General features: G+C 34.5%; 1 protein-coding gene across 1 annotated transcript; it reads left to right on the top strand.

The window, feature by feature from the left end:
• Window positions 1–10,697: 10,697 nt before the first annotated feature.
• On the top strand, window positions 10,698–12,489 carry LOC133324938 (cholinesterase 1-like; the record flags this gene model as incomplete). Its single annotated transcript, XM_061533761.1, has 4 exons — window positions 10,698–11,453; window positions 11,517–11,849; window positions 12,105–12,237; window positions 12,312–12,489. Coding segments are annotated over exons 1-4 (1,356 nt in total), but the record flags the coding sequence as incomplete, so codon positions are not given.
• Between the last annotated feature and the right edge of the window lie 698 nt (window positions 12,490–13,187).

Here is a 13,187-nt window from a genome sequence, read left to right as displayed (position 1 = left end):
AAAACTGAAATATTGTTTCAAGTATCTTGTTCGCATTGTAAGTAAATTGAATTGTTAAGATTTTTGTTTCAATGTCGTACGACATATGACCCTGTCTGCCTGCCTGTTTGTCTCTCTTGCATATCGTTTTGATGGATTGCCTCTTCGAATCGGATCGTATTTGTATTTTTATTATAATTGTCTCAATCTGTGGCGAACAATGTAACTGACTTGCCGGGCCGCCCTTTGATATGCTCTCATTGTTCGCATTGTTTCATTGAGTGGATTTCATATCTTAAGGCGTTTCGGAGCTCTTTAAGTGCCTCAGAATTAGAATGTACCCCACCCGTGTTTGGTTGACATTGTCACCACGTAGCCATCCATCGTTTGCATATAGTATAATTTTTGCAAATCCTATATTTCATGGTGGTCACTTGAGTTTGTGTCATGGGCATATGAATTTTCGAAATATTATACCTAATTATGAAATGAATGCGATATTATTTTCTTAAATAGTTTTAAGTGAATAACAGCTGCATGAATGTTGTGAGGAAGGGGGCAGGCGTAGTAAGAAAATGTTTATGCATTACTGATGGTATCGAAGTAATGTAATTTGCAAAGTAGTTAGGTTGGGAAATCTATTTGAAATATATATATTTTCAAAAATTATGGGGGTTAAGGGATAGTTGGCGCCAAACGTAGTGTTTTTTTTTTTCAAATAACAAAAATTAGAAGATTTTAGTTTATAAAATAACTCCTTGCAAAGGAATCGAACCTCGAATATTTTCGAAGCAATATTGGCGCCCAACGGAAGTTAATAGAATCGAACCTCAGACATTTTCGAATTAAAATTTGGCGCCCAACGGAAGGCCTGCATAAACATAAGAAATATATTTTTAAATAAAAGCTATCGTGTCTTGTCGAAACAATCGAAGTAATGAAATTTGCAAAGTAGTATGATGGGAAACCTATTTGAAATACACATTTATATAAATTATGGGGGTAGGGACCGTTGGTGCCCAACAAAGTAATTTGATCAAATAACAAAAAGAAGAAAACATTATATTAATATTTAACTCCTTACAAAGGAATCGAACCTCGAATATTTTCCAAGCAAAATTGGCGCCCAACGGGAGGTAATAAAATCGAACTTCGGACATTTTCGAATTAAAATTGGCGACCAACGGAAGGCATGCACAAAGATAAACATGTATTTAAATCAGAGCTATCGTGTTAAGTCGAAATGATTTGTTTTGATATTTATTTGAATTTCATATAAAAAAGTGGCGCCCAAAGGATACATAAGCTATGAGGTAATATGCTGAACATTGTAACTGTAGTTAAGCCAAAATTGGAATTGTATGCCAATTAAACTTCGAACGTTATTGAATGAAGAAAATATCATGTAAAGACAAAAAATAAACTTTACCACAAATACATACTATAGTAGGCACGCTAAGACGTCCAAAAGAGTTGGGCCCTGAATGAATTTCAATGACAATACTTAAGCAACTAGATGAAACCGGAGTTGAGTAGTTAACATCAGCCCTCAATTTGAAATGGTCCCGCTGCTGAATGCATGTCGTTTTAACTTCTGCTATCAGTGGCAAGGTCACGTAAGACGCAACTACACTTATTGAGCAACAATTTTCCAGTAGCCCAACAATTAATACTGTAATTTGGACAGTAGCACGATAGCATTACTCACAATTTTCACACATATAGTAGAGGACGGACCGGAACAGACCATCGATCAGTCAACGTGACTCTGGACATATCAAAGACCCCAATATCGTCAAACATGCCAAACTGTTCAAGATAATAGAGATGACAAACCTCATGATTGAAATTAATTCAGAAAAATGAGTCAATAACAGGGAGTTTCGCAAGGTGGGATGATTTCTCCGGAAATTCCACCTTTCACAATCATCGAACGACATAGACATCATACATTATGATTTGAAGATAACTTTACTAGAATGGCGTCGGATAAACGTCTAAAGTGCTCCTTTTCTGAGAGATATGAAAATATTCGCCACAATTTGTAGGCCTGAAAAAAGCTCCCGCTGAACATAATGATCGATGGAGATCAGATTCTGACCACCAATTACCCCATGCTATGGGGTGAAGGTTACTGATATTTGCAATAAGATTAGAAGTAGACAAGGGTACCTTGCCAGCCTTTTATAAGGCAATAAACCCGGTTTGTAGATGTAAGTGTTTCGCAGAGGACGAATATATTTTCAGACCTGTCATAATGCCGTCTTGAGAACTGTAAAAAGGCGTCTCTTCATGACACCAGAGGGTCTTTATGAGGAGACGAAGATCATACCCGTCAATCGATGCAGGACCTGTATGGGTGTTATCATAGGGAACACGTCTGTATACACCAAACCCTATTCATATTGAAGTTTTTAGACGCATTTCCCACGCGAAATCGTCTTCGTCCCTGGCGCATTTGCGAATTCTTTTTGGCCCCAAACATAAGTCCCATATCGTTAGACAATGGATGCTTTATAGTTGTCCTGAAATGATTCAAACATTTCATCAGTCCCCGGAGTTGAAAGCTATATAGAACTTATGGAGTATTTTGGGGGAAATATTAGAAGTTAGGGCATCTTAAGCATACCAAGTCGGAGAAATTCTTCAGACATCTTACACGGAAAACTTGGTAAAATCTATAACGTCTATTAATCGAATTCACAGTTATTTTGTATTCTCATTGGATAGCAAACTTTCCTACCAACGATTAAGTATATTGGTCCACTTTTACAAAAAATGTTCAATATGGGTCCATGTTTTGGCGTATGCCCACATATAGGAGAACCCCAACAATTTGTCATTTCTAATCTAATTCGGTTATGCTAGTAATAAACAGTCTACCCCCACCCCAGATATGGTCATAAAGAAATATTTTTTTTTTGTGATTTTATTCGGCATTATATTGGTCGGATCAGTAAAGATATGCCGGAGAACCAAAAAAATTTAATTTTTCAGGGAACTACAAGGTCATTCAATTGCATTTATTACATTGTAATTATTCATAAGAATCATTATCGATTTATTTTCAAAACTCTATTCAATCAAAAAATATTTTCCCATCAACGACTATTGGACGGACACAAAACATTTATATATCTATCTTGCAAAACATTTAATCCAATCCTATATATGTGTGTGTGTATTTTCGTGTGTATTAAGAAAGGAAACAATCATCAAATCTCCTAAAAACACCAAACATTATTTGGAATGGCATTCAAAAAGAACCCAAAACTGCAGAACAAAATCAATAGTCATATAAGATTAGAGAAATATTGGCCCGCATTTCCCACTGATAAGCGGCGCGGCAGCAATTCCTCCATGTACAACAACAAGCTAAGCGTTTTTATTCGTTTGGTTGTTCTTTCGTTCGCTATTCTCTTAAAGCGTATTGTTACAATCATCGGAAAAATAAATGTTGGTTGGTGTCGTGTTATTTTTTTGTAACTCAACATTAGACGTTACAAACAAAAATGGCAAAATGGACCTCCGCAGCCAGTCAATGACTCAAAAGTGGTGGTTTAAAAAAAACATTTTTTATTAAATTCTTAAAATGAAAAATTAAAAAATATACCAACCATCGAGCTGGTAGCACTTACATGACAGCGGAGATCGAGTTATACATCACGCAAAACGCGTGTCAGCCTTAAGCTATTGAGACACCCGTCTCGATCGACTACACATTTTTTTATTGAGTACTTCAAATGCAATGCCTGGCTGGTTGGGTTAATCTATCTTCTGGGCAATTGTTGTCACCGTCCGTCCTCATCATCCGCTATCTTTGGTTTGATAAGCGTTAAAAAGCCTTTTTGATTATTTATGATTGTTGTTGTTGTTTTCTTTTCCTTCCTTTACAACAACGACAACAAAAAATTCCCGTCACTCCTTTTGTCACTTACTTTAAAATTGTGTGTTCGATCTCTCTCATTGCCTCCCTAATGTAATGATCCCTTGGACTTTCCTACGCAATCAAACGGATTTCCGAACATGCGTAGAACATTAGTAATGGTTTCTGGTAGCGTTATCACACTTTTTGTTATTGTTCTAGCTGTCCCGTCTCGTCCTTTTCACAAAGACATTGCAACACAACAGCAATAATACGCTTTACACTTTAAAATGCCAATTACATTTTTTAATATTTCATTTTATTACAAAAACAACAAAAAAAGAAACAAAGAACAACAATTGTTGTTTTTGTTCTTCACAAGAAATCTTTTTGAAGTTTGCACATTTTTTGTAAATTGTCTAAGGTTTGATAAGGGGAGTTAATATTGTTTGCTTTGTTGTTTTTTTTTTTTTGCAAGGGGTGATATTGTAGTTTTTGTTGTTGGACAAATGGGAGTGTGTGTCCTTTCACAAACATCAAACATACATGCCTGTGAACATAAAAAAGTGTCCTTTAGGCACTCCCTTTTTAGCTGTTGTTCTTAATTAAGGTGTGTAATGATCTTTTACCGGTAATTCTTTTTTGTCGTTGTTGTAGTAGTAGATTTTTTTAAATTCCGCTAATTGTCCTTTATTGCGTGTGTCGAATTTGTTATTCGAGGGGAAAGATAAAAAATTGTCTTAGATATGTTTGCTGACAACTTTTTAAAATTTTATTGCTTATAGCGAATTGTTGAGTTATAGTTGTGTGAAATAGAATTTAAAAAATATAGTTTTTTTTTTTAATTTAATTTTATGATTTTCTTTTAATTTAGAAATGAAAAAAGAATAGAAATTAAATTTGGCTATAAACTATAAAAATGTTAAATCTGAAAACCAAAATTATTTTCTTGCGAACAAATTTTGCACTGACAATAAAATGAAATATAAAATACCGACAATTTCACTTAATTCGCAAACATCGATAACTCATGAGAATGCGAATAAGAATTTTTGTGAATTTTAGGGTTTGAAGAAATACTGTTTTAAAGATTCTAAAAACCATCCAGATAGAACACTCAATATAAGAAGTCTAAAATCTTAATATTTCAAATTCTAAAACCATTATCCTCCGAGTTTCATATCCCTTTCACTTTTATACCTTAAAATTATTCCATATAAAAAAATTATGCCACGTTTCGAATTGTTTTGTTTTATACAGAAACCATGTTTCCTCATAAAATCATTTACCTCAAAGACCTACAAAAAGTGTTCTCGAAACAAGGAGTCCAATAAACATCCCCACTTTTAAAAAATTTCTGTGTACCGATTATTGAAGTTCTCAAATTAGGAGTAGGAATTTGAGACCTAACCACATATACAAACATGTCTTAGCATGAAGCGAACTGAGTTCGGTTGATTCAGTAATCAGAAATTCAGCTGTAATATGGATTTGTTAAAAAAATATTTTTGTGGAGACATCAGTAGGCGTGTTTTTTCAAAAAATATTTTGTATTTTGTGCAGTTGTATAATTCGTTAATTCTGCCTTCCCGAAGTTTACCACAGAAGGACTTCCTTTCCCCCTTTGAATGTTCAAGATCGCTCGACTTAACTTTATTCTTCTTGCAGGATTCTTATTGAGGCTGTAATTATGGAGCCTTAAATTTTCCTTCTATTAGGAACCGTTCTATGGTAGCTACGCCAAAACATGGACCTATATTGACAATTTTCTAGAAAGAAGTTTTCCACTCAGAAAGAAATTGGAAGGTCGAAATAAGGCCAATATGATTAGAAAATAATCTGAGATCATAAAAATATTTAAAATGTGGCGGATATGTCAAAAAAAGGAACCTGTAATTGAAAATAATCTGGACTTCTTGGAGGTTGAATTACCAATATCGCGGTAAAAATACCAATATGTTCCACTTTTAATGCCAAACATTCAAGAAGTAAATTTTCGACGATGTATGGGATCTTCAATGAATATTTCCAAACCTACCATATGCTGGAAACAACTTTTAGACACAGAAATTCTTCAGAGAGATTCAGAGATGATTTGTTTGAACTCCAAAAAGTTGATGTAAATTTTAAAGTGGATAACACTGATCATAATTTTATTCATTTAATTTGGGGAGCATCCCCCCTCCTTCTCGGTTCCCAAACATTTAATTTTGTATTTCGGACCGACACTAATTCAAGAACGTCCTTGTAAAATTTCAAGTGAAAATCTCAAACATTTTTTAAAGATATAGCCGATTTATTGTGTTAGCACCAAGTGACAGCAAGAGGGCTTTTCAAACTTTAAACGCTTTTTTTCCAAACAGCGTTTTTGCGAATGGCGGGCACGATAACTCACAAATTAATAACCCAATCGATTTCAAATTTTGGGACGTTTCTCTGTGAGTGTAAAGCTAACGTATGAACTAGCCAATCGATGATGAACTTCCTTATTTTTTAACTTGGTTTTGGATCAAAAAACTTGCGATTTTCCAAAAATATGTTTTCAAAGGTCCGCCATTTTATTAATTTTTGAACGAAGTCCTATATTTTTCAGAATTTTCCACTATATAACGTGTGGTCTTAGTACTGTGTCGACTCTGGAATTGGGCTAAAAAATATGGCTGAAGTCTAGGCAATAATAGCGTGATACCACAATCTTGGTATAATTTAAGGTGAAAGGGGTTGACTTTCTTAAATGTATAAATATTTTTTCTTTCTAAAAATCAATAAAAGGAAAAAATATATTTTCCCCAATACATTTATGAAGCAAATGACAACTCATTCAATCAATGGACAATTCAAGGCTTTTTTGACATTTACGAGTCATAAAATTAAATCATTTTAATTGAACAAGAAAAAATACTGTCAATTAAGTTCGTTCGATAAAACCTTACAATGGCAAAGTTCCAAAGAGGAACAAAAAAAGGTTTTCGGAAAAGCCAAGTGTTTAGAACTCTCACACGCAATTTATACCACAAAAACCAGGGAGGAAAAACCCCACAAGACAAAAGGCAAATGAACCTTAATGTCGGTTCAAAATATAAATAAAACTGAAAATTGTTGCATTCACGCAGATACATACAAAAAAAAATAGTTATGGATATTCTAAACACATTTTGAACATTAATACTTCAATTTATTTATTTTTTTGATGGAAGTAGAGATGCGTTTCGGGATGCGACAGTGGCCGTGTGTGTGCAGCTTAATTGAAATTAATTGAAAAACAACGCTCATCATCATCATCGTCGTCACTTTTCAGAAAACAAAACACCGAAGGAAATTATGTTTCATTTGCGGCCTTTCTTTTTTTCAATATTTTTTTGTTTTTGTTAAATTGAAGCTCTAAAACTCCAAAACAATGCCATTCACTTGAATATGAGTTATATTTTTTGTTAATAAGCAAACAAATGTTTATTAGAAATTATTGTGTTAAAAAATGTGAAGAAGCGATGGATTCGGAACCACTCACCCCAAAAAATAACCATAATCCGTAATCTTTAATTAAATTTAATAAAGTAAAAAATAATAATAAACCTATAAAACAAAGTCATAAACTCACTCACTCATACATAGAAACATCTAACAACCACTTCCATGGAGTCTGTAGTTAAATTGGTGGCATAGAGAAGAGTTCCGGGGGAGGGATGCGAATGCATAGATCCCAAGTCATTTAATTCGATAAATATGCAGCATGAATTGTGTCTGCAGATGAATTAAGTCAATGAGTTTTTGTTTTGTTTTTGGGAATAATAGTTTACGCTTGTTGTTAGAACAGACTGACGGAATGATGCTCTCCTCCGTCTGGGTGGTTGATGCATGCAAATCACGCACATTCATATATACGAGTATACATACATAACTATTCATTGGTTTCGGGAGGTAGTTGAAGTTGGTGATGGAGGAAAAGGTCATTGCACTAGTTGTTAGAATTTTTGGTATAGTTTTTTTTTCGGTATTTGTAATTGAGCATCGTTTATTTCAATTAGAATGCACCCAAACGAAATGACAATAGCCTCTCCATCCATATTTTGGGAGACTTTATTTTGTCAAATGGGGAAGTTCAAATGAAATGAAGAGATTTTATGATCCATCTAATAAGGTTAGTGTAATTAACACCAATGAAATAGTCGGCGGTAAAAAATATATTTATTTAAATTAGTCTTTTGTTGGAAAGATTTCGGGTTACTTTTTTGGTACAGTTTTCAAAATTTGGAGTCTACAATAGGCGTGGATTTATTTAAATCCGATTTTCTTTAGAGCCTTCAATAGGATTTTTTAGAAGATATTTTATAAAGTCTTCTATAGGCGTGGAGTTTTTAAAAAAATATTGTTGGATTCCTCAGTAGACTTTGAGTTTATAAAATATATTTTTGGAGTCCTCAGGAGGAATATTTTTGGAGTCCACAGGAGGAATATATTTAAAAAGTATTTTTATGGTGACCTCAATAGGGGTGGCTTTTTTAAAAATATATTTTGGAGTCCTCAATAGGCGGGGATTTCTTAACAAAAATTTTTGTGGAGTCCTCAATAAGCGGGGATTTCTTAAAAATTTGTATGGAGTCCCCAATAGTTGTGGATTTTTCTAAAAGAAAATTTATAGAGGCGTGGATTTAATAAGAAAAATGTTTTTGTGGAGTCCACAACAGGTATGGATTAAAAAATATACATTTTTATGAAGTCCACAACAAGCGTGGATTTAAAAAAATATTTTTAAACAAAAAATGTATTTTAATGAACAACAGGCGTGGATTTAAAAAAAAATATTTTTATAAAGTCTACAACACAAAACTTTTATGAAGTCCTCAACTGGCGTGGATTAAAAAAAAATAGTTTTATGAATTCCACAACAGGCGTGGATTAATCTGTAGTAAAATCGAATCGAAAAGGTTCCACAGCATGTATAATATACTTGGGCACAACTCAACTCCTTTTTTTCGAATTGGAAGAACATTCTGAAGTTTACGGAAGGAAAGAGACTTCCTTTGCCCTTAAAGGATTTATAAATTTCTCTTTGATGCTTCAAAAGATCGCTCGACTTAACTTTCTTTTGCTTGCAGGATTCTTGGGAATCTTACCTAGGGTGACCTTCACAAGGGCAACAGTTGGAGGTTGGAATTGTGTAGCCTAACATTTTTCTTCTTCTTAGCAATGCTTATGTCCCTTTTCCGAAAACTTTTCGGTGAGGTCCTGCCTTCGTGGCTAAATTTAAGAGGGTGAGCATTATCTTTATATTTCCGACCTTCTGAACATTTAACATCTGTTGTTTCAGGTTATCTATCGTTAACGTTCATTCACTGTCAGTCAGTAACCAATAAAATTACTGTTCAGTACGGACAAAATCGGAACAAAATCTTTACTTCACATGGCTCAACCCCCAGCCGCAGTACCCCATACCATTATTCGAAAACTGACAAAAACTCGATTATTTTTGACGTTTGTATTTTAATATCGATATTAGATAATGGGACTCTTACTTCTGAGAAACAATTTTTTGTCATTAATGATACTTCCAAATCAAATCAAAATGAAGAGTCCAGCTAACCGCCAAGAGCGATAACCATCAAACAGAACACTCCAACAAATCATATCAGCAAAAACTCGCATAACTTGTCATCCAAATTCCCAGCAAACCCATTGCCGAAGATGTCGAGGAAGATGTTCGTGTCACAAATTCATCAATTCTTTATAATGGCAAAACTGCCGAAATGGGTCCATGGTCATATACCGAATATTATCAACTATGGGATGATATGTTTCCAATTGAAATGAAAAATGTCACGGGTCGCTAACTACCTAATATATGGACAGATAATAGAATAAATAATAAGTGAATGAGTCATTAATAGGCGTGGATTAAAAAAAAAAACATTTTTATGGAGTCCTCAATAGGTGTTGATATTTTAAAAAATATTTTTAAGCAGTCCTCAAAATGATTTTTTTTTAATGTTTATGGAGTCCACAATAGGCGTGGATTTAAAAACAAAATATTTTATGCAGTCCTCAATAGGCCTCGATTTAAAAAAATATTTTTATGAAGTCCTCAATAGGCCTCGATTTAAAAAAATATTTTTATGAAGTCCTCAATAGGCGTGGATTTAAAAAAAAAATTATGGAGTCCACAACAGACGTTAATTTTTTTCAGAACGGATAAAATCGAAGCGTGTTTTCCCTATGGCAGTGACCCATACTCCACTTAACACCACTATTTAACTCTTACCGATGAATTTTATTTTGCGGTCTTTATTGCATTTTCTTTACTCCTAAGGTGTCACTCTCTATGTTCGCAAATTGCAAAAGCTCTACTATTCCCCCTATTAACTGTTATCTAAATATTCGAACATTGGACTCTTATTTCTCAGATTAATTTTTGCCATTAATAGCTCTTCCAAAACAAATTCAAAAGAGCCCATTAGTCCGCTAAGAGTGGTTATCGCTCCAACAAACCACTCCGAACTTTGGAAATCTTATCAGTCTCAACTCTCATAAAGGTATAGTACAATGCAGTTTGATTAGAAAATAAGTACTTTTAGTATCAATTTCGCAATCAACATGAAATCATTGGGATTGGCCATAATTTTCAATATTTTCTTATTACAAAATATCGTTGAGGTGAGGACAAATGAAGAACCTGATGCAGATGTGCCGATTGTCGAAACATCATTGGGTAAAATCCAAGGCAAACTACTAACAACTTTGGAGGATAAGCCGATTTTTGCATATCGAGGTATACGCTATGCCAAAGCACCAGTCAACGATTTAAGATTTAAAGCTCCCGTGCCGGTGGAACCTTGGAATGAAACTTTGAAAGCTACCACAGACAGTTTGGTATGTCCCCAACCAGGCGCCTTGCAAATTGTTATGAGTGAAGATTGTCTGAAGCTGAATGTGTTCACAAAGAATGTAACCGCACGTTTGCCCGTCATGGTTTACATTCATGGAGGTGCCAATGTTTTGGGTAGTGGTCATAGCTTATACGAAGCGGGACCACAATATTTACTTGATCATGATGTGGTCTTGGTGGCATTTAATTATCGCTTGGGGGCTTTGGGTTTCCTAAGTACTCGCACCCTGGAATATCCTGGAAATTATGGTTATCTAGATCAGGTATTGGCTCTGCAATGGGTTCGCGATCATATTGCTAATTTTGGTGGTGATCCTCAATCGGTAACAATATTTGGTATGAGTGCTGGTTCCATGGCTGTGTCACTGCACATGGCATCACCTTTGTCGAAGGGCCTCTTTCACAGGGCCATACTTATGAGTGGTTCGGCAACAAATCACTATGATATCGATAATCTTTATTGGACAAGGAAATTGGCTAGAGAAGTGTCGTGTCCTCAATACGATCCCGTGGATATGGTGGAATGTCTAAGAGAAATTAGCTGGAAAACCATTGTAAATAAATGTGCCGAATGGGAACCCTACTCGTTTGTCAATATGAAATGGAATTATGAAGTGGATGGTCACTTTTTGCCACAGCATCCAAGCCAAATTTTTGCAGAGGGTAAATTTAATAAGGTGCCAATGATTGTGGGTTTTGCTCGCAACGAATTGGATTTTTCGGTGCAGGGTAAGTATTAAGAAACCAAATATTTAGATAATTGAAAAAAATAATCTAATTTTTTTGTCTTAGTTCATGAGAACAATACCCGCTTATTGCATGATCTGCTTGTTAGTTTTGATCTTTATGCTCCCGAAATATTCCTCTACAAACCGGAATCTTCAGATGTACCTCCGGAGCAATTGAAAAGTCGCCGAATATGGAATTTCTATATGAGCCCCGAAGCCACGGAAATTAATTCAACAAATCTTTTCATTTTTGGCCAAATATTTTCGGATGCCATACTGGGGCATGGCATTCATCGTCTGGTAACTCTCTCCCATAACGATACCCCTGTTTATTATTATCGTACAGATTATATTGGTGGTAGAAGTTTATATCCCGACCATCTTGGACTATCACAGGGTAAGTACGAAAGAGGGCAGAAATAATTATAAGCTATAGTTTATTTTCTCTTTCGAGTCGAGCTTAATAATCGAAGTTTTGCTTTGAAGAGGAAAGGAAACATTGAATTTATAAGAGAGGATACAAATCTCAATTTGCCCATCAAAAATCCTCACACTTAACTTCGACGTTATTGTCATAGAATTAAATTTTGAAATTAATGAACAATTAATCTGAAGACATTATTTTATTTAATAAAAATACAATTTTTTACAGGTGTTGGTCATGCCGATGATTTACAATATGTTATGCCAGGCCTATGGTATGGTACACAAATGGCCAAAGATGATGTCGATATTTTTATGGTAAAACGATTGACACAATTATGGACCACATTTGCCACTACTGGGTATGATTTCAAAATTCATTACACATTCCAAAAAATTATATTTTTTTTTAAAAATTTTCTTCTCAAATTCCCAGCAAACCCATTGCCGATGATGTCGAGGAATGGTCACCAGTTGGTGCCACAAATTCACCAATACTTTATAATGGCAAAACTGCGAAAATGGGTAAATGGCCATATACCGAATACTATCAACTATGGGATGATATGTTTCCAATTGAAATGAAAAATGCCAGTGGTCGGCAGTTGCCCATTGTATGGATAATTAGCACATTATTGTTAATCATTTGGAATTTAAGTTAATGTTGAGGAAGATAAGATGATTACGTGCGCATGGTGCGTGTATTGGTAAACATTAATTTGCCATTAGGATTAAATAAAATGTCCTTGTGTTGCTTTTCTTTTTTCATTCAATTAATCAACTGTGTTTATTTTTTGTGTGTCTTGTGCTCCCTGATTTTACTGAGTCGCTAAGTAAGCAAATATATATCACATATATAAGTGTGCTGTGAGAAAAATGCTAAACTGTATTTGCTCATTCACATACACCCTATTAAAAAGTGAAGGATATAGTTAGTTTGCTACACAGATATTTATGCCTTGCGTTGCACGCACTATATAATTTTGTGCACAGTTTATGAACAAGTTCAACAATTTTCTTCAGAACTAGAGTTGGGCAATCTAGTTCACTTGGCGGATCGATATTTTTTGTTCTTTTTTTTTTAATTGAACTAGTTCCTCAATATAGTTCCTTTGTTCCATATAGTTCAGAATCGTAGATATTTCCTTTGAATCTCCCTTTCATCGTTCTTTTTAATTAATTAAACAGCTGGAACTAGTTCCGATCATTCTTTTCTCGGAATAGTTCCAATGAACTAGTTCGATCCGGAAATACCCAACTCTATTCAGAACAGAATAAAGCATTTTTAGCTTCCCGGTTCTTGAGTGGATTC

This window comes from Musca vetustissima, unplaced genomic scaffold, assembly GCF_032173495.1.
Source record: "Musca vetustissima isolate MV318-11 ecotype Yass unplaced genomic scaffold, APGP_CSIRO_Mvet_v1 utg282912, whole genome shotgun sequence".
Lineage (NCBI taxonomy): Eukaryota > Metazoa > Arthropoda > Insecta > Diptera > Muscidae > Musca > Musca vetustissima.
Note: the sequence above shows the minus strand (reverse complement) of the source record. Positions and strands in the feature narration are given on the sequence as shown.